Source organism: Rhincodon typus, chromosome 22, assembly GCF_021869965.1.
Source record: "Rhincodon typus isolate 14 chromosome 22, sRhiTyp1.1, whole genome shotgun sequence".
In the NCBI taxonomy this organism is placed as follows: Eukaryota; Metazoa; Chordata; class Chondrichthyes; order Orectolobiformes; family Rhincodontidae; genus Rhincodon; species Rhincodon typus.
The window spans coordinates 28,435,017-28,455,536 of NC_063353.1; the positions used below are offsets into that span (position 1 = coordinate 28,435,017).

Consider the following 20,520-nt stretch of genomic DNA (forward strand, 5'->3'; position numbering starts at 1 on the left):
ATGTCCCTACCTGAGGCAGGAGGCCTGGCTTTGTCCCATCTGTTCCAAAGATGTATGATAACATCCCTGAACAGTTTGATTAGAAAATATCTATCCCAGTATTGGTGCTGGTGCCCAATGAATGTTGTTTGTTTTATTGGGGTCTCCAGGTTGGGATTGCTGGGCGAGTAATTTGTGTCCTGTTTCAGCACCTGGTTCTCATTATAGCTACATCAGTTATGATTATACTTTTTTTTCATATCTGCCAACTCTTTCAGTACGATGTTGGCATTAACCACAGAAGATGCATTGTTCCTCCCAACAGGATCTGACAAGCCAAGATGGTATTGCTTCCATTCAGAGGACAGATTGCTATCTGGGTCACGGAAGCTGGGCAAGTTAAACAGTTGGGAGAATTCAGCACAAACATTGCAAAACAAGATTTTTTTTTTTAGATAGAATCAATCATTTGTGTAAAAGTTGAAAGACAAGGTAGCTTTATTCTGTGCTACTGAATTAAACCTGATTGGTTTATTACCTGTTTTATTGAAGGCTTGATTTTGTTGTTTAGTTTTGCATTATGATAGCTTGTCATCAGGGGTTCATCTTGATTTTGGCGTACTATATTTGTTTTAGCATTCTTCTATTTCTATCTGAATATGATTTGAGTAAAAAAGAACATTCCTTTGACTCTGGTATGGTTTCTACGTGCAAAACATCATTATAGCCACCTTTACCCCTCTTCTCCATGCTACCTGTTGAGATGAAGCCATTAACATTTAAAATGTGATCACACCTCGTGTTACCAACACATGAAGTCAGGGTCTGTTGTGAGATCTGCTTGGAAGTAAGTGTGGCAAGTTGTGGGAGATAAAAATGAGTAGAGACAACTCAGTCCAAAATTCTATTGCCTTTTGTATAAAAGTAGTGTAATTCCAATATAGGGGTCTGGAATTTTTAAAAATCGTTCTGAGTGTGCCACTGGCAGATCAGGATTTGTTGTCCATTCTGAATTGCCCTCAAAGATATCTTGAAACAGCTGGTATTCTGCTATTGGTACAACGTTGGTGAGGTCAGAGAGGAAGTTCCAGAATTTTGATTCAGTGAAGGAATGGCAGTAATTTTTTTCTTGGTGTAAGTTGGATGTACAAGGGTCATATGTTCTACATGGTGTGTCCTACTCGGCTGGTGTGTGGGTGAAGGGTTGGCATGCTTTCTGCTTTTGTGTGCTAGTTTGTTTCTCAACGCCAACTTACATTGCTGTCTGACAGCAATGCGACAGGAGAGGCAAATATGTTGGTCTCTGGCTGTTAGTGCCTATCTCTCCGTTGGCAAGTACTCAGCTGTGCCTCCTTGTGGTAATACCCCAGGACAGATTTAACAGAATGTGGAATCCAGATATGTCATGTGCAAATTCCCAAGTAGAGACACTGGTGCTCATTAAGTACATTCTCTGCTCTGGACGAATAGTTCCACTGCCTTGTTGACATCTTGAGATTAGGCTGAGGGAAGAAACCCTGACAGATTTTGGAGTGGAGCCCAGAGACACACTTGATGTTCAAATATATCACCGTTCTGACAGCATCTGTAACCAAGCAGGTATGATAGGATAATGAGGGCAAAAGCTGCTGATGTTTGTAACCGAATTGGATCTTATTTAAGCTTGTTTTCCTTTTTATTAAAAAAGCGGCACCTTTACTTGGTTTGATTTTTGTTAAATAAAGAAGTGGTCGACCACACTGGCTTTAAAAATCCAAATGTGTCTGAAACATTATTTTGCACAGTAGAAAACTATATCATGCTTGATTTATCTTTGTCTCAAGGTACAGAAAGCTTGCAATTGTCAGACCTGGTTACCTGTGGGTGACATTGGGCGGCCAGTTTGACACAGATGTTGAACGACTAGTGTTACTGAGCTGGTTGTGGCGGAATAACGTGGTCATATGAGTCATTGTTAATGTCAATAACTCATGGTGATAGTTTGAGTTGGGAGTGTGCGCAGGGGAGCACTCTGTACTTGTGTTGAAACTTTTTGCCCTCTCTAGGGAAAGCTGGTATATTTTTTGGCAAGATTATTGTGTTCCTGTGGCCTCTGGAATTGGTTGCTGTGGTGAAGGAGCATCTTGTATGCTCCATTTGTAGATGGTTTTCAGGAGCTGTTGGCTAGTGCCTGCTGAGTTGAGTGAATTTTGGCACTAATGCTCAGCTGTTCATATGCAAAGCTTCTTTTCTGGGTCATTGCTACAATAATCAGGTTAACAGACAGAGTTAGTACTTTAATAAGTGCTCCTGCTGACACCACCAAGAATTAGTCCAGAAACTGGCACATTAGCTGAGGTTGTACTTTTCCACGCAGCTTGTATGAATAGGGCTTGAACAATTGCTGTAGTGACTTTTCTGCTGTTTGTTTTCTTGGTGCTGCCTATAGCAGGCTGTTTATGCTGGTGGCTACAAATTTCTAGGTCAGTGGGTTTGAGTGCTACAAATGGATCTTTTCGACATAGAGAGGGAAAAACACAAATAGCTCTTTGGTCTGCATTTTTAATTGCAGAACGTGAAAATGATTTTTTTTTTTTAGTATATTTTCTCTTTGCTCATGAAAGCATGGAGTCACATTTGTACTACATTTCCCGGGTACCAGCCATCTTTGCTTTTCTCAAGTGGGCTGACATTTTTACTGAATAAATCTAATCTATTCCTTATTCCATTGCTCTATTTTTTTTTTTAAACCACTCTTTCCACTGGTCCAGGGTCACTGAGGCCACTTATTGTGCCCCAAAGTGATGTTCTAATTGAGATTTCGGCAATCTCTGAGAACTGGGAACAAAACCATCTGATCTCAGTTACTTTATTCCACAGCATGTGATGTATTTACTGAGTAGAAGCAGGTGTTATTGACTGTGAGGTGTGCACTCTGTTTGAGTGATATAGCTGACATGGTTCAATAACTGACAGTATGTGCAAGCTGAGAGGAGTGAGGGTAGCTGTGCTAAGTCGGTAACAGTAAGGTAAAGGTCTGACTGTTGGGTAGTAATCTTTTATGAGGATACTGTAGTTTTTGTGGTGCATTGAGCAGTTTCTGAAGCTAGTAATGTGATTGATGGAACATGACTTTATCTCTGATCCTAACCACTTATGTGAGGTCATTGAGAGTCTTATGACACTACATCCAGGTCATCACGATGCCAGGAGGTCTCTGCTCCCATTTCAGAGTTTTTCTGATGGGCATCTTGGCTGCTGGTATTCTCTCCTTGACCAAAGCCTCTAGTGCAAGATTGAAAAATCTTGGCGCTCTTTCTGTTTCATGGTACCCTTTTGCTTTGTTTTTCCAGGTCAGGAACATAAAAAATAAGAGCAGGAATAAACCATTCAATGAAATCCTAGCTGATCTTTTGTTTTAACTCTGTTTTCGCACACTATCCCCTTGTCTTTTGATTTTTTTTTCATATATGGAAGTCCATTGATCTCAGTCTTGATCATACTCCATGACTGGGCGTTGACGGATCTCTAGGGTAGTGAATTTCAAAGATTTGCCAGCCTCTGATGAAGAAATTACTCCACATCTCAGTCCCAAATGGTTTCCCGTTTAACCTGAGAGTTTTGTCTTCCTGTTTCTAGGCGCAGCCCTGCATGCTGGGGGCTGTGTAGTTGTACATTAACTTTCCAGAACATGGTCAAATAACAATGTGCTTCCGATTCAAGAGATGTGGGCTGTCTTTAGGAAGCTTCAGTTGGTTCTAACCAGTTGCAGGTTTAGACCCCACCCCCTCCCTAGGCTGAGTTGTGTAGCTATTTCATAGGAAGGTATGTGCTAGCTGGACTGTATAATTACAATAATGAGAAATCAATACAATATTGTGAATCAAAAGCAGTGGCTAGCATCACGAGATTCCGAATGAAAATGTTTTTTTTTAAGGTCACTCTGAGCCAAACTAGTACTCTGAGAGAATGTAGTTTTCAAAGGCAAAGTGATTATTCCACAGGGCCTGTATTGAGATATGCTTGGCAATATACACACAGGTAACATGAACGCAGAAAAGTGTTATAAAGCAGGGGTTGAATCCCCCCAACTCTGAAACTAAAACTGAAACACCCCAAGAAGAGCGCCTTGCTCTATAATCTTTTACAAGTAGTGTGAAAAGTGGTCTAACCTGCCTTTCAGCAACTTTTAGTGGTGGAATAAATAAATCCCTGACACTCACTTTACAATCAACAAATAACAATTTATTTATCTAACTCCTACAGTAAACAAATTAGCTAAACTATGAACTAACTGAATAAATCCATCTAATTAATTATTCCCTAATAAAACAAGATTCTAATGGTGTGCTGTTCCAATAAAAACAAGTCCCATTTATATAAAATAATAGAATTTAAGCTGTTGAAATTACAGCCAGGTTACGTGTCTTCCAGAATGTCCTGTGCCTTTTCCATCGAATGTTCTGTCAGGAATGTTAACTAGTTGTGCTGTTGGTACCTTTGATTTAAAAGGTGCTTTCTCTAAGACTTAGGGAAGACTGTGAGGGCCAGCAATTCTCTCTTGTTAACTTTACTAGCTGACAGTTCTCTTGTTATTGTCTAACTGCCCTCTCCTTTTATACCTTTGATGATATATCAGTTTCTTATAATAGGATTGGTCCTATGTTGTCAAAACCACCAGATCTAAATTGGTTTTTGGTATCTAAGTGCCAGATTCAAATTGGCTAAATTTGAAACCTGTTGTCTTGGTCACAAAACAAAGCTGCTGCTTGGCTGCTAACTGTACAGCCTTTTGATACAAATGTTTCAATTTAATTCCTCTCTGCACCTGCAAACCCACAAGCTGCTGCTCATGGGCATCCTTTTTTTCAATCTCTAAGCATAGAAAAAGCGCATCATCTTTTTTGAAAGGACCACACACTGCTTCCCCCCACTGTCATTTTACAAACACCAATATTTTACAAACACTAAATTCTAACATCCTGCCTCCCAATCCACAAATCCTGTACCCAACTTCGCAACAAAAGAAACACAAGATTTAGCATTTGAGGTATCAATAAGGCCATCGATCAACTGAAAATTGTGCAAAACTTAAAACCCCATCGACTACAACAGAGAGAACCTCTTATTCCACATGAGATTCCCTTTGAGCAATGGTGCAAAATCACAACTGATACGTTCCATGTCCAAGGTTACAACAACATCCTGATGTCTAACTATTTCTCACTAGTGCAGCAGTTGTTGACTCTGACTGACTGCCATACTTCATATGTTGATTGTCCTCCATCAAATGTGCCCAGTAATGGTCTACAGTACATTGGTGCACCTTTCCAAGACATGTGCGATGTTGGGTATGCATCACATTATCTCCTCTCTACATTATCATCCAGCTAATGATCTTGCAGAACAGACTGCTTGTGTGAAATCCATGATCAGAGAATCTTAGCAAGTAGTTTCTCCCTTTATGGATAAGCTAGATTAAATCTCCTCAAGACAATGGTTTTCCTTCACCAGCAGCACTCTTGTTTAGAAGGCAGATTCCCATAGTTCTCCAATTACACAATCTAACCACCTAACTACCTGTAGACAATGCATTACCAGAAAGAGAAGAGAAACTGTTTAAGAGCATTCATCAAAGAGCATGCAAGCAGTTTTCCCAACTTTGAGCCAGAACAAAGCATCAGGTTTCAGATCTTTGTACAAATGCATGGGTCCATGGAAGATATGATGATGTTGTGTACAGCCCAGATCATACAACATTGTCACAAATAATGGTCAAATTCAATGACAAATCAAATGATACATTTGACTTTTACGCAACCAACCATCTGTCATCAGAGGATTACTCTGAAACTGAAAGTATTATAGCTGACAACCAGGCATCGTTAATGGATGTGCTTATCATCCATTATGACAGACATCACACTGCAGAGTGAAGAGCTATGCGGCTGAGTTCTGACATGTGTATAAGGACTGGAATTGCATAAGTTGTATTGTACATATGCTAATGCATTACCTTAATGTATAAAGGGAATGTACCAATGTGCATCTTTGTATCTATTTATCAGAACAGGTTTTCCGCTCTTCAAAGGGAAGAGTGGGGATGTTATATTACTGCAATGATCTCCAACACCTTGGATAGCTAGGTGCATTACAATATGTGATACCCTAACATCTTACTCTGTACATTCCAAGAGTTGATAGTTTCTCGGTTTGCAAGCAGCCAGCTAGCTAGTCAGCCAATCATGTAAGTAATGTAGTCACCACCTAAGCAAGCACACACTTAAACTGTTTGTGTGTGTATGTGTATGTGTATGTGTATGTGTGTGTGTGCACATGTATGTGGGATGTTTGTATTGGGGTACATAATTAGATATTAATAAACTTCCAGATATCCAGCACAACATGAATCCATCTTTTTGTGACAACAAGGTGCAGGGCTGGATGAACACAGCAGGCCAAGCAGCATCATAGGAGCAGAGAGGCTGATGTTTCGGGCCTAGACCCTTCATCAGAAAAGGGGGAGGGGAAGGAGGTTTTGAAATAAATAGGGAGAGAGTGGGAGGCGGATAAAAGAGGGATAGAGGAGAGGATAGGTGGAGAGGAAACAAACAGGTCGAAGAGGCGGGGATGGAGCCAGTAAAGGTGAGTGTAGGTAGGGAGTTAGGAAGGGGATAGGTCAGTCCAGGGAGGACGAACAGGTCAAGGGGGTGGGATGAGGTTGGTCGGTAGGAGATGGAGGTGCGGCTTGAGGTGGGAGGAGGGTATAGGTGGGAGGAAGAACAGGTTAGGGAGGCAGGGACGAGCTGGACTGGTTTTGGGATGAGGTAGGGGGAGGGGAGATTTTGAAACTTGTGAAATCCACATTGATACCATTGGGCTGCAGGGTTCCCAAGCGGAATATGAGTTGCTGTTCCTGCAACCTTCGGGTGGCATCGTTGTGGCACTGCAGGAGGCCCAGGATGGACATGTCATCTGAGGAATGGGAGGGGGCGTTGAAATGGTTCGCGACTGGGAGGTGCAGTTGTTTATTGCGAACTGAGCGTAGGTGTTCTGCAAAGCGGTCCCCGAGTCTCCGCTTGGTTTCCCCGATGTAGAGGAAGCCACACCATCTTTTTGTGATATGTTATATGGGTTAACAAAAATAGAAAGCCACAAAGCACATTGTGCTAGCAGCAAAAGTGCCATCATTTGGTCAGAAATTGATTACATCACCCATGTGAAGTTGTAACTCCCTCTCTTACCTTGCGTATTCAACTTTTCAGAATAGCTGTCAAAGTGGCTGCTAGATATTTAAGCAGTATTGAATACAGCACTCTGTGCTGTAAAAGGATGTTAGATTGTCTAAAGATTGCCTACTCTGCTAGGCTGAACATTCCTGGATAGGTTTGTAATGGAACGCCCCTGTCTAGGAATCTCCATTTTGGGATTTGTGACAAGGTAAGTGGGTAATTTTTAATTAATCAGAATTGGAGATAGGGTTCCTGATGAGTATTGTTTTTAAATTTTGGCTTCTCAAAATACTTTTGTAAAAGTTTACCGGATAACTCCGTAGGATTTGGTGCACACGTTGAAGGAAGAATTAAATGGTTTCTGTTGAAATCCTGTTTAGTATGTCATTTGGAAAGCTGCATGCTTGTATTTTTGTGTCAATGCTTGTCTGCCACTGCAAATATTGTGTATCACCAAATATGCTGACTTTTTAACAAAATTAATTCCAGCATGTTTCAGAATATCTGTCTATTTTTAACCAAGTTTACTTTTGCAGTTTGTCTATCCCACTTCAGATGCAAAGCCATTTCCTGAAAACCACCTGCTGGTAATCTCTGAGGACGGATGTAAGTGGTTCATTCAAACTGATTTACTTTTTGAAGGGAAACTGCAAGCAAGTACCTGTGCAGTACAGTGATGTGTTGTGCATGTTTCTGTACACAAGCTCCCCACTGTCTTTATGGAAAGGGAGTGGGCCACCCTCCTTGTGGGAAATCTCTGGGGATGTGGAAATCCTGATTTTAATGGCTGGTCCTCATTATCACTTTTTTCTTTTTTTTAAAAAAAAAAGCTCCTTTCCCTACCAGCATCTTACCAGATCGACAGGTTGGCTAGCTGCAAGATGAGGATGTCAGTGGTAGAAAACTGTAGTTGTGGGGGCCGGTCTCTGGCACCCACGAGAGATCATAGCAAGATGCCAAGCAAATGTTGGACTGGCCACCATAAGGGAAAGATGATGGGGAAACACTTTTTTGATAAGGGATTTGGTTGGAATGACAACAAGAAGAGTTGGGGTGAGAGCATACACATTGATAAACATTGAGGTGCTGATGAGGGAGGCTGGAATGGCAATAAGGAGGGAGAGTAGACCATATCTGGTGAGTAAGTGCAAGAGAACCTGACAACTAATGAGTGGGTAAATCACGGGAGAGGATTTGTTCACAGGTCTTGGGAACACTTTTTTTGTTTCTCCTGATCTGCAAACAAGGTTACAAAAAATACATCGAGCAAGCAGTTTTGGTTAAATTGCCACATACAGACATTGTTCTTCTAAACATTTTTAGAAAGGTTTAGACTTCTTATGTTCAAAGTCTCCATCTGATTGGCTCAAGTGTTGCATTCATAAAATAGTAATACATTGCAACTAAAAGAATGGAAAACTCAGTGATGAATAATTTTTTATTTGAAAAATACTGGGAAATAATGCCAGTTGTTTGCCTCTAGACCTGAAGTTGGGCATTAACAAGCAGTTGCCAATATACAAATTTTCATTACTAACTGGTGCCCTCTAATTTGCTTCATAATATGTTTACTTTATAGTTTAAATGCTGCTTGACCTTAAAAATAAAGTGACATATTATACATCACACAGCATCATACGTTTTGTAATTTTACAAAAAGTACTTATCCTCTCCCTTATGGTCAAAGGAGATAGTGAATCTTTTATGTAGCATCTCTGTAATTACAGTTTCTTCTTTCATTTACCTGACAGTTATAATATTTTGCTGCACTCTAATAATTTCATGAATGCATCCAAGCGCCAGAATGTTGTCTTTTAAACAGAAATATGTATATCCAACAAAATTTGTATATCCTATCACTTTTTTTTTTCTTTCTTGTTCAGGCATTGAGCATATTCTCATACCAGTGGTTATTGAAGAAGGTTACAGAGCGGTAAGCTAGATATTTGAAATCTGTGGAATAAGGTGGAAGGCTATTGTATATTAGAAGTGCAATTTGCTTTAAAGGAAGAAAGATGAACAAAGCCATTCAAATTTGATTGTTAATTCTGCTAATTATGTTCTTGAAAACACTGATTTAGAGTTGTATCTGCATCGATTTCACAGTATTTTACAGATCTCCCCTGTCTGGAAACATGAGAATTGTATGGAAAGGGTAGAAATGCCCCATGATATGAACTGGAGAATCTGAGATAACAAGGTGTAGAGCTGGATGAGCACAGCAGGCCAAGCAGCATCAGAGGAGCAGGAAGGCTGACGTTTCCGGCCTAGACCCTTCCTCAGAAAGAAGGGTCTAGGCCTGAAACGTCAGCATTCCTGCTCCTCTGATGCTGCTTGGCCTGCTGTGTTCATCCAGCTCTACACCTTGTTATCGCCTAGAGATCAAGTTGGATTTAGAAATTGTTCTGAAGACTTTTGTCGGGGCAAGCTGATCATAGTAACAAAAAGAATTTTTAATAAAATATAAACTTGAAGAAGTATGCAAAGTTAGTACTGTTGTGATGAGATCCATTTCCTATGTATCCAGTTGTACCAGGGACATTAATCTTTTCTGTGAAATGTAACATTCAGTGCATGCTTAGTTCAAGAGTTGCTCAGTGGCAACTTAAAATTTTGTGCAGCAGTAGGAAAGAGACTTGTTGCAAGTTTTTCAACAGGTTATTCAGGGTTGTAGAAGATTCAAGAGATTATAGACAGCAGCTGAAGGTCAGTAAGTAGGAAGAGGCAAGGGGAGCAATTTCCATACAATAAATGGGCTATTGAACTGTAATGCTGAAAAGGTAACTGAATTACACTGAGTGAACATTGTTCGGGACCCATTTGGCAGCCAAGAGTGGTTGGATATCTCTTTGCTTTTAGAAATCAGGGCAAGTTGTAGGAATTATTAGGCAGCCAACTGTTGCAGTCAGAGCTTGGGAAAATTTCTGACAGTTGTGGCTCACAGAAAGCCGGGTGCCACTATTAGATCACTAGAGCTGAGAGTAGGGTTTAAGAAGCCAGGAAAGCAGTGACTGATTGATGCAGCTGAGCAAGATGAAAGTTCGAAGAAAAATTTTAGGAAAGATCTTGTTTGGTGAGACCAGCCATTGGTGAAAAGCTGGAGTTGTGCCAATGGATAAATACTGGAGTGCAGTTTAAAGTTTTGGCAAAGATCCCCACCCATACTTCAATCAACAAACCAATAGAATTGGACCCCATATACAAACCCATACAGATCAAAACTGGAAATGACTACTCACCATAACGGACCGGCAAGTGTGAATTCCAAGCGGAGTGGAATAAAATCACTTCATCAGAGGCTCCACTGATGATGTCACCTAGCATGGTGACAAAATGCCTGAACAAAAACAAGCCAGCTTAGCGAGCAAGTCAACAACCTCACTGGAGTGCAGTTTTTGGAGTCAAGGAGCGTGTGGACCCAGGACAGGCAGGTGATCAACTTGAATAGGATCAGTCATTGAGGCAATCCATAACACAGTGGCTCTTGGGAGGAATTTTGAGGCTGGATTGGTGATGGTGGAGAATTGGAACCCCTAGTAAATTTGATGACCTGCTGTGTCTTTAAAGTTTTTGGGGAGATTTCCTGAGAAATCTATGGACTCTGTTCTGATCGCATTTGCTGTGCAGTGCTCGATCACTATTACTATTGTTTACCATCTGTTAATTGTGGGTGTTAGAAGTAAGTTGTACATGAATTTTAGATTGTATTACTGTTCTGTCTTGTAAATTATTGTAGTTTGTGGTGTCTTTTGGATTTATTCTCAAGTTTCTTGGACATTAACTTTAAAAATAGAAGTTATTGGTTGACAAATGTGAGATTGTTGCAAGCTTCTTAACTTTTTTTTTCTTGCACCAACTAGGGATGATTTGTGAACAAAAAAACTTCTCAAGCATAGGAATAATTTTGATGTAGTTAAATTGATAATTGAATATCAATTAAATTTTGATACAATTGTATCTGTTTTCTGGCTACATGGATTTGTGTTAAATTCATTTTAGACAGTTCACAATCCAGATCGACTTCACAAAGATATTGTGGTTGAAGATATTTTGTGGGCACAGTGGGATACACAAGGACAGAGGTTGTTCTATATCGCTGAAAAGGTAAAACATCATTTGTTGCAAATGTCATTTTTCATTTTGGGGTAAAGAAATATTCAAAGAAACAAAGGGACACAACATAATTGTAGCAATTTGGTTTCAGTCCCACAAGAAAGTGAGGGAAGTTAATAGGTAACTTGTTTTTGACAATGTTATTTGAGAGATAATTAATGACTGGGACACATAACAAACTTTTTATTTTGTAAAGTGCCTGAAATCCTACATTCACATGTGAGGGCTCATTGGGTCTTGGTCCAAAAAAAAATACAGCAACTCTGTGAATGCTATCACTGAACCAAAACTGACAAAAGATTTCTGTTGTAATCAGCAACTTTTCAGTTTCTTACCTGTACATTTATTCATGAAAGTGTGCCGTCATTGAAAATTTGCAGGTTATTCAGTTCATATACACACGTTCCATATATTTCACTAGATAGCGTTGAGATGGAAATCACCTGTTACAATTTTTCTTTCCACGCCGGGGTTCATTGAGGGTAATTTGGCACTGACCTTGCTAATGACTTGTAACTTCTCTTGAATGTCATAATATAAATCAGCCATGACACTCTGTGCCAGTTACAAAATGTGACCACCCCAATAATGTGGGTTTGTAGTGTCTGCTTGTATGAATCTATAAAAGAAAGTGAGGCAATATTGCACAGGTAAGGCATTAACAAAAATAGTTGAAAATAAGTTTTACTTAAGAAGTTTAAATCTACTATATAACTACTTCAGGAAAAAATACTGCAGGTTTTGGAAATTTGAAATAAATACCAGAGCATGCTGGAGAAACTCAGCAGGTCTGGCAGCATCTGTGGAGAGAAACGCAGTTAATGTTTTGAGTCCTGTATGAAGTCCTGAAGAAGAGTCATATCAGACTCGATATTAAGTCTGTTTCTCTTTCTGCAGATGCTGCCTGGCCAGCTGAGTTTCTCCAGTACTTTCTATTTTTAATTTAGTTTTATGACAGAAGTGGAATTGTAGAGAACTTAGTCACTCAATTGCAAAATTACCACTTCACATCTACTAAATGGATAAAATGTACAATGCATTCATGTTGAAGGACTGAGGACAGTTGATTTCCATTAACTACAACAGTAAATTGTCCTTTTGCTGCGCATAACAAGTGTTTTGTGTAATATTTACTCCAGTGCCAAGTTTTTATTTTCACTATCAGAGACTCCCATAATGATGATGAATTGTTTATTTATAAGGAGGAAAACAATGCACTTCTGATGTGCATCCAGTTTTACCCAGACAGAAACTATGAAAAGTTGGTAAGTTGTTCTATTTTATATCTTCTAACTATACTAATTTCTTCCTCTGTTTGTATTGCTGTCAATGGTGTATGTTTCCACAGACATATATGAGAGGAAATCTTCAAAAAATTATCTAGTAGCCAAATAAGATGTGCATGTGAAAATCTTATTCCATATAAATATGGAAATTCCTGACATTCGTCCAAATGCAGCACATGCTCACATACAACACATTACTGGAGTGTTCCATATGCAGTGACCTGAAATGCTTTTCCGTTCACCTGGAGTGGGTATTCACTGTAAAGTATGTACAAACTTGAATTTAATAGCTGTTATAGTGGCAGTGATACAGTCAGCATTTTTTCCATTCACCGATTTAATTTTAATCAGGAGGCTATATGATGTGCTAGTCTACATAACTAGGTAAGTCACATATCATAGAAGAATAAACATGTGAAATTGGCTCTTCAATCTTCGAAAGAAGTAACTATGATGATGCCTTATAGGATTATGCAAGTTTATTGTACATGTATATGAACATGGGAATTAGAACTAGGAATTGATCTGCTTTGCCATTCAATAAGATGATGACTGATCTGATCGTGGCCTCAACTCCACATTCCTGCCTACACCTGATAACAGTTGGCTTCCCTTTTTGGCCCAAAATCTATTTACCTCCACCTTTTTTAAAAATCTTCGGTGACTCTATAATGATACGGTATTTGTTTTATTTTAAATGGATGAAATAACAGTTCAACTTCAAGACTAAGCAAGCAGAAAGTAAAAACATTTTAAAGGACAAATTAAGATTGGCCGTCAGAATGGGCGTTTGTGTACTGTAGATAGTTAGATAACATCGTCAAGGGCACTCTGTTTGAGTGACCTCCCCTCATCTGTATTTACCATGTGACTGAACCACAGCAACAGATCGGAAGGTGATATTCATTATGTAGGATGAAGTTGAAGTTTCTGAGTGAATTGTACTTGCAGTTAGTGAAAAATCCAAATGATTTGGGGCAAAAAGCAGCTGGTGTTTCTGGAATTCATACTGTCTCGATTACCCAAGCGCAGAATAGTCAATTACCCATACCTGCCTCTATTCCTGTCAATTTAGATACCTCACAGTGGAGAGGTCAATAATGTCTGAATATCACTTTGTTACCTGACCAGAAGGATTTCAGAAGTAAATGTGGGGTTAAAAAGGTAAAAAGAGAACGCAGAGCCAAGGGCAGTTATTTATTTGTTATTTTTAGAAACTGATTTTTAAGGAAGTTACAACAAATCTTGAATTTCCTGTTTAGTTCTCTGTTTTATGTAGTTCAGTGACAGACTATTCAATGTGCCCAAGCTCCTATTTTGGGAGATTTATTTATGTTGCTGTCAATGAGACCAAATCAACGTAAAATATGCAAATTCTTACCACTTTCTTTGTAATTATTGTGTGCTGCCTATCTGGTTCGTGATGAATGGTCTTCTTGAAATTGGTTATAATGATGCATTTCTTTGTTCTTTGATAGCTTTCATTTCCTCTTGGATTCTCTTTAACAGTTACAAAATTATGGTAAGCTATGATTCACATGTAGTCAACTTGTAGTTTATATTTTTGTTTAAAAAGTCCCCAACAGTGCTGAGAATATAAACATGATCTTGGGTTGTATGAATTTACTTTTAACAACCTAATGATGTATAATTTTAGAAATAACTTAACTTTACAGTGTGTAAACTACTGGGGATTTTTAAAAAGAAAATGGTTACTCATGTTCCCTTTTATCAAATTGTAGTTTTGAAGTTTGTTTAACCACCACAAGAGGTTCCTTTTAATGTGTTTCTTTCACTTCCCTTTATTTTGAGACCCTGGAATATATTTGGACAGAGACACATCAGCCTCTAGACAAACTGTCTCACAACTCAGTGATTAGTGTTTCCAAGCCCACTACAGTGGTCTGAGTCACATGGAATTGCCTGGTGTTACCTTTTGATGCCTTCTTAATTGAGGAAGGCCTGGATCTTGAACTTTCTATTCTTTTTGAGCCACATACCCTTGTAAAGCCTCTATTTTGAAAGCTGATTATGCTATTTGAAAGCAGTTTGGTGTTGTGCTACTGGTAGGCAATCTGTTAAAATGTTAGGTACTAGTGAACTATGTCTACATAAAGAACTCGATCAGGGATGCATCATGTTCTATGAGAATCAAATTGCTCTGTTTCTGCATGTTGTCAGCATCTGTGAATGAATGGTTGGCAGCACACATGGTGCTGTGTCTTACAAAAATGCCTACAAAGCATATTTTTCTTCTGCTGTTATGTGTGATTTTAATTTTATTCTAACTAAACTTATAAATGTTTTTGAGTCCCGGGGTCTTGCATACTTTTCTTAAATTAAAACCACTGCTTTGCTAGCTGTCGTTTTGACAGAAAATGAGATCTTCATAGTCATAAATTCACATTATTTTATTTTGGTATGTCTGTAGATGAAGGTGAAAATGATGGTGTGAATATTTGTTGCTTATTTTGCGATACAGTTATGGCAGTGCTTTTCTGAAATTTTCTTCATTCGTAAATTTGCACCTTGAAGTTCCTTTTTAAGATTTACTCATTCTCAGGATTGTGCATTGCCAGCAAGACCAGCATCGATGTCTTTTATCTCTGGATGCTCTTGAGAAGATGGTGAAAAGCTTTCTTTTCAAACCACTGCAGCCAGAGTGGGGAAGGTACCACCATAGTGCTGTTAGTTGGGGAGTTCTAGGATGTTGACCCAATGATGATGAAGGGATGTGATTATAGATTCACATTTGGGGTGATGGAGGGGAATTTGCAGCTGGTTTTGTTTCTATGTACCTCATGCCACTTTTTAAAAATTCATTCATGTGATGTTTGAATCACTGGCTAGGTCAGTATTTATTGCCCAGAGGGCAGTTAAAAGTCAACCACATCACTGTGGGGCTGGTCGGACATGTAGGGAAGGACATTAGTGAACCAGATAGGTATTTTCCTGACAATCACTATGGACAACATTAGACTCCTAATTCCAGATTTTTATTGAATCCGCCATGATCGAATTCGAACTCGGATCCCCAGAGCATTACCTGAATCTCTGGATTAATAACCCTGTGATATTACCATGCGGCCATCGCCTCCTAAAGCGATTTTATTGTCCTTTTACAACTGGTGGTGGATGTGCATATGCGTATTGCTGCCAAAGAAGCCTTTGCAAATCACTGTATGCTTCTTGCAAATAGTATCCACTCAAACACAATGAAATGACTAGCCAGAAACAACTTGTACCCTCTGTCGCAGGCCTTCTGAGAGCTTTCCCTTAATCTCCAGTGATTTAAATTTCACTAATCTCCTTGGTGCCTTGGTTTAATGTTGCATTCCATGATTGGCAATCAATTTTGCCTCACCACTGGAAAACAATTCTTTTGTCTTTATATGGATAAAGCCGTATTGAGGTCATTAGCAGAGTGTTCCTGGAAAAATATATATGGAGCATGAGTGAGCAATGATTGCAACAACTTCCATCACTTTGCTGACAATTAAGAGTATGCAATGGTAATTAGTTTGTTTGGATTTATCCTGCTATGGTCACCCCATCCCACCCCCAACTGCTTTGCTGTATTAAAATCAAGAGTTATGGCAATATTTCTTGTGCTTGATTAATCCTCAGGGCTTTAAAACTATGGGGTTCCTTACTCTTTCTTTTCTGTAGGTTTTTAAATACCAAACTTACTATCAGCTTCTCATTGATTACTTGGGGGCAGAGAATTCCTAGGGCTAGGTTTTGTTACTGAGAGAGGTGGCTTAGGAGTTGACTTTTTCAAAAGAGAAATGCCCCAAATGTGCAATTTTTACTTTGGAGGTGCAGAAACAGGTTTGAATCAGACCTCCCAATCCCAGTAGCGGTGTGAAGATGTGCTGGGTGGGCTGATTTGGAAGGTCTGTCTTGATTCTCTCTGGACTTCTTCCCAGTGGCTTTGCAAGTTATTAGTCTCTGTAATCCTACTGCACCACCCATGGTACCTCATAGACTCCATGCTAACTCAGTGCTAACATGTCTTGCATGGACCCCAAGCTAACTCTTTACCCTGTGCCTCCATAGCCTCTGTGGAACTTCCACAGTCACTCACTCAGCCTCCACCTCAGAAACACTGTGGAGATGAAGAAAAAACCACAAACTAATCTATGCATCTTTCCCTATATATACGCTTGACAATCAAACAAACTCGCATTCATGAAATAACAAGGTGTAGAGCTGGATGAACACAGCAGGCCAAGCCGTATCAGAGGAGAGGGAAGGCTGACGTTTCGGGCCTAGACCCTTCTTCAGAAATGGGGGAGGGGAAGGGGGTTCTGAAATAAATAGGGAGAGAGGGGGAGGCGGATAGAAGATGGATAAAGGAGAAGATAGGTGGAGAGGAGACAGACAGGTCAAAGAGGCAGGGATGGAGCCAGTAAAGGTGAGTGTAGGTGGGGAGGTAGGGAGGGGATAGGTCAGACCAGGGAGGACGGACAGGTCAAGGGGGCGGGATGAGGTTAGTAGATAGGAGATGGGGGTGGGGCTTGGGGTGGGAGGAGGGGATAGGTGGGAGGAAGGACAGGTTAGGGAGGCGGGGACGAGCTGGGCTGGTTTTGGGATGCGGTAGTGGGAGGGGAGATTTCGAAGCTTGTGAAGTCCACATTGATACCATTGGGCCGCAGGGTTCCCAAGTGGAATATGAGGTGCTGTTCCTGCAACCTTCGGGTGGCATCGTTGTGGCACTGCAGGAGGCCCAGGATGGACATGTCGTCTGAGGAATGGGAGGGGGAGTTGAAATGGTTCGCGACTGGGAGGTGCAGTTGGTTAGTGCGAACTGAACGTAGGTGTTCTGCAAAGCGGTCCCCAACCCAACCTCGCATTCATGAAATCTTATTTAAACTTCTAAATCTTCTCAAGTTTTAAAATTTATTCTTTTATGGGATGTGGGCATCACTGATAAAGAATGCTTTTGTTACCCATCCCTAATTGCCCTGAACTGAATGGCTAGAGTCAACTACATTACTGTGAATCTGGAGTTACATGTACTTGCCTTTATTCCCTTGAGGATATTAGTGAACCAGGTAGATTTTTTAATAACAATTGATGATAGTTATCACAGTCAACATTCTATGACTAGCTTGTATAAAGTGACCAAATTTTATGAACTGAATTTAAACTTCTCCAGCTGCAATGGTGGTATTTGAACATGTATCTGCAGAGAAACAGTCTGGGCCTCTGGATTACTAGTCCAATGATGTTGCCACTGTGCACCATCTCCCTTTTGTGGTTGATCACTTATAAAAACAAACAAACTTCTATTCAAAGAACACATCAAAGAAAGCTAATCTTTTAATAGCCACTCAAATTGTTCATCAAACTGTGAACTCCGACCCCTAGCTCAAATAACCATAGCCATGAAAGAGGCAATGATCTAGTGGTATTATCGCTGGGCTATTAATCCAGAGAACCAGCTAATGTTTTGGGGACTCTGGTTCAAATCCTGCTACAGCAGATAGTGGAATTTGAATTCAATAAATATCTGGAATTAAGAGTCTAATAATGACCATGAATCCATTGTTGATTGTCAGGAAAAATTCATCTGGTTCACTAATGTTCTTTAAGGAAGGAACTCTGTTATCCTTACCTGTTCTGGCCTACATGTGACTCCAGACCTACAGCAATGTTGTTAACTCTGAATTGCCCTCTGGGCAGTTAGATGTGGGCAATAAATGCTGGCCCTCATCTCCTGAATGGATTTGTTTTAAAAATCGAAACTCAATGAAGCATATCATAATGATATAATTGTACATGTTGGAAGGAAATGTTAGTAGACAACTCCATCGAAACTGCATGAACACATACTAATTTTTAAAAAATCCAAATCAGATGGTCTGTCAGTCAAAGCAGCCCAGCAGAATTTTTGTTTTAATAATCATTGACAGCTGCAGCCTTTTTTAAAGTTTAAAGAGCAAGATGATTTTACAAAAAGGTTCAGATCATTATGCTTACATAGACTTTGTTCACCCATCAAGAATGTTCACATCTATTCCATCATTTTGTGACTCCCACACTCATTAGTTAAGGCCTTTGCAATAGCTAAAATGGTATCCAGCAGGGCTATTTGAGCTTTTCTCCTCTCCTTGCCCCAATCTCCTACCAGAAAATTTGGATGTATCAGAAATGTTGGTGAAATGTCCACATTTGGGTCATCCCTAATGTTTCTCTGTGAAAATACAGCTTTTTAGACCTATTCAGTAGTTTGCCTGGTGGAATGATGTATCTTTTATATATGGAGGTTAAACAGGTTTTAAAGAATAAGAAAGATCATAGCTACAGTTGGCACTTGTAACATTCCATTCAAACCCATTACCAAAATGTGCAAATTGATTATGTTTGTTGTATTTTAATTCTCTTCAGTGAAATAATTGTTGAAGAAACAAAATATGTATAATTTGTCCTACATTCAGCACAAACCTGACATATAGTTGCCCTGGATGCTTATCCTTACAATGTTACCATCAGCAAATTTGCTTAGAAACCTGTTGGGTTGAGGACGCACAAACATTGGTTCTTCATCCTGTACACCTCTTAATTGTAAATTACCTTAATCCACCTACTGGTAGATTACTGGTTATATAGGAGATGCAGAATGCCTCGTGTGTGAAAATTGTCTCAATTTTCTTGTGATGTATGTTATGGATGGATGTTTAATGCCAAATTGTGCTGCCTTTTTTTCAGGCTCATAAATTTTGGATACAATAGTTTTCAACAACAAGAAAATTCATTGGAATTGTTGAATCTGCACGTTTTCACAAATCGTGCAGGTAGCGAATATAAATGGACTGATTTGTTTTCCTTTTGTTTTGTGGTAAAGTGCATGTTTTCCAGGAACTGTAAGTGAAGGTTTTTGATTAGTAAGAGAATTCAAAACAGTTCATTTCATCAGTTTTGGTAATAAGGTAATGGCCAAGTCTTTGCTCATTCAACCTAATAAAATAATGAGGATACAAAATTATTTAATTTAGGTTTTATTTAAAAATAAATTGAAATGATGTTAATGTATTAGCTGAATTACAAGTGGCAATCACTGTAATTCAATACAATACAATGACCATTAATGCCCTCAGTCATATGAGGCAACTTTTACTTTTTATATCTGATTCAAACAAAATTGACTTAGAAGCAAACCGATGTTTTAGCTTCATGAAGTCATAATTCCTTATAGCATTAATTTTAAAGTTTTGATTCTCCATTATATTGTAGATTGAAAATTAAATCCCAAATGCAATAGTGTACGGCCATCACCAAGTGGAGATAATGGACTTTGCAGCTTGTGCTACCTAAAATGTTGAACATTTGCAGCATGTGTCTTTTACAGAGAAATGCCGAAACAGGAATTGGCAAACAAAATTAATGATGGGAAAGGGGCCTAAGTTCAAACTTACTCATGGTCAGTCTTTTTTTGTGTTGGGTTTTTTAAAATGCCCACATCCGGTAGTTTGGATTCAAGATACTGGCCACAGAAAAGGCAAGGTCAAAAACTGTCTTCATGCTTGGGCTTCTTTGAAATACTATCTTACAGATTAAAACTAAATAATACAATATGCGGTATTCAGAGTTATGTACAGAATTACATTATTAAAAAGAACCTCCTGCCATAAAATTCTGTCACCCAATGCTAGTCGACCTACTCCACATGGTTCTCTGCGTGTGTTTCTGCCATTCCCATGGCTATAATCTCGGCTTCTGGCCAGCTCTCTGTTTTCACTCTTCTTCCTTTTAAGTCCACCAACACTCTCTTTGCCCAAAGATGAGCACCTCCATGACACCACAAGATTGCTACAGGGTCCTAACATCCTTTCCCAACAGTTGGTAGATATGATATTCCGCAAGCCCTGTCTAAACCTTGCATTAACCAAGGATGAGACCTTTCTTTTTCCACATAGTGTCATAGA

The 20,520-nt window shown here is 39.4% G+C and overlaps 1 protein-coding gene across 1 annotated transcript in view; it reads left to right on the plus strand.

Annotated features, from left to right (window-relative positions):
• LOC109917966 (gamma-secretase activating protein) overlaps positions 1–20,520 on the plus strand; it is a 92,661-nt gene that overhangs the window by 19,292 nt on the left and 52,849 nt on the right. Inside the window, exons 7-12 of the mRNA XM_048610535.1 lie at positions 7,727–7,796; positions 9,074–9,123; positions 11,190–11,294; positions 12,506–12,568; positions 14,068–14,111; positions 19,304–19,389. Of these exons, the coding sequence (XP_048466492.1) occupies positions 7,727–7,796; positions 9,074–9,123; positions 11,190–11,294; positions 12,506–12,568; positions 14,068–14,111; positions 19,304–19,389 (418 nt within the window). The remainder of the gene's footprint in view (positions 1–7,726; positions 7,797–9,073; positions 9,124–11,189; positions 11,295–12,505; positions 12,569–14,067; positions 14,112–19,303; positions 19,390–20,520) is intronic.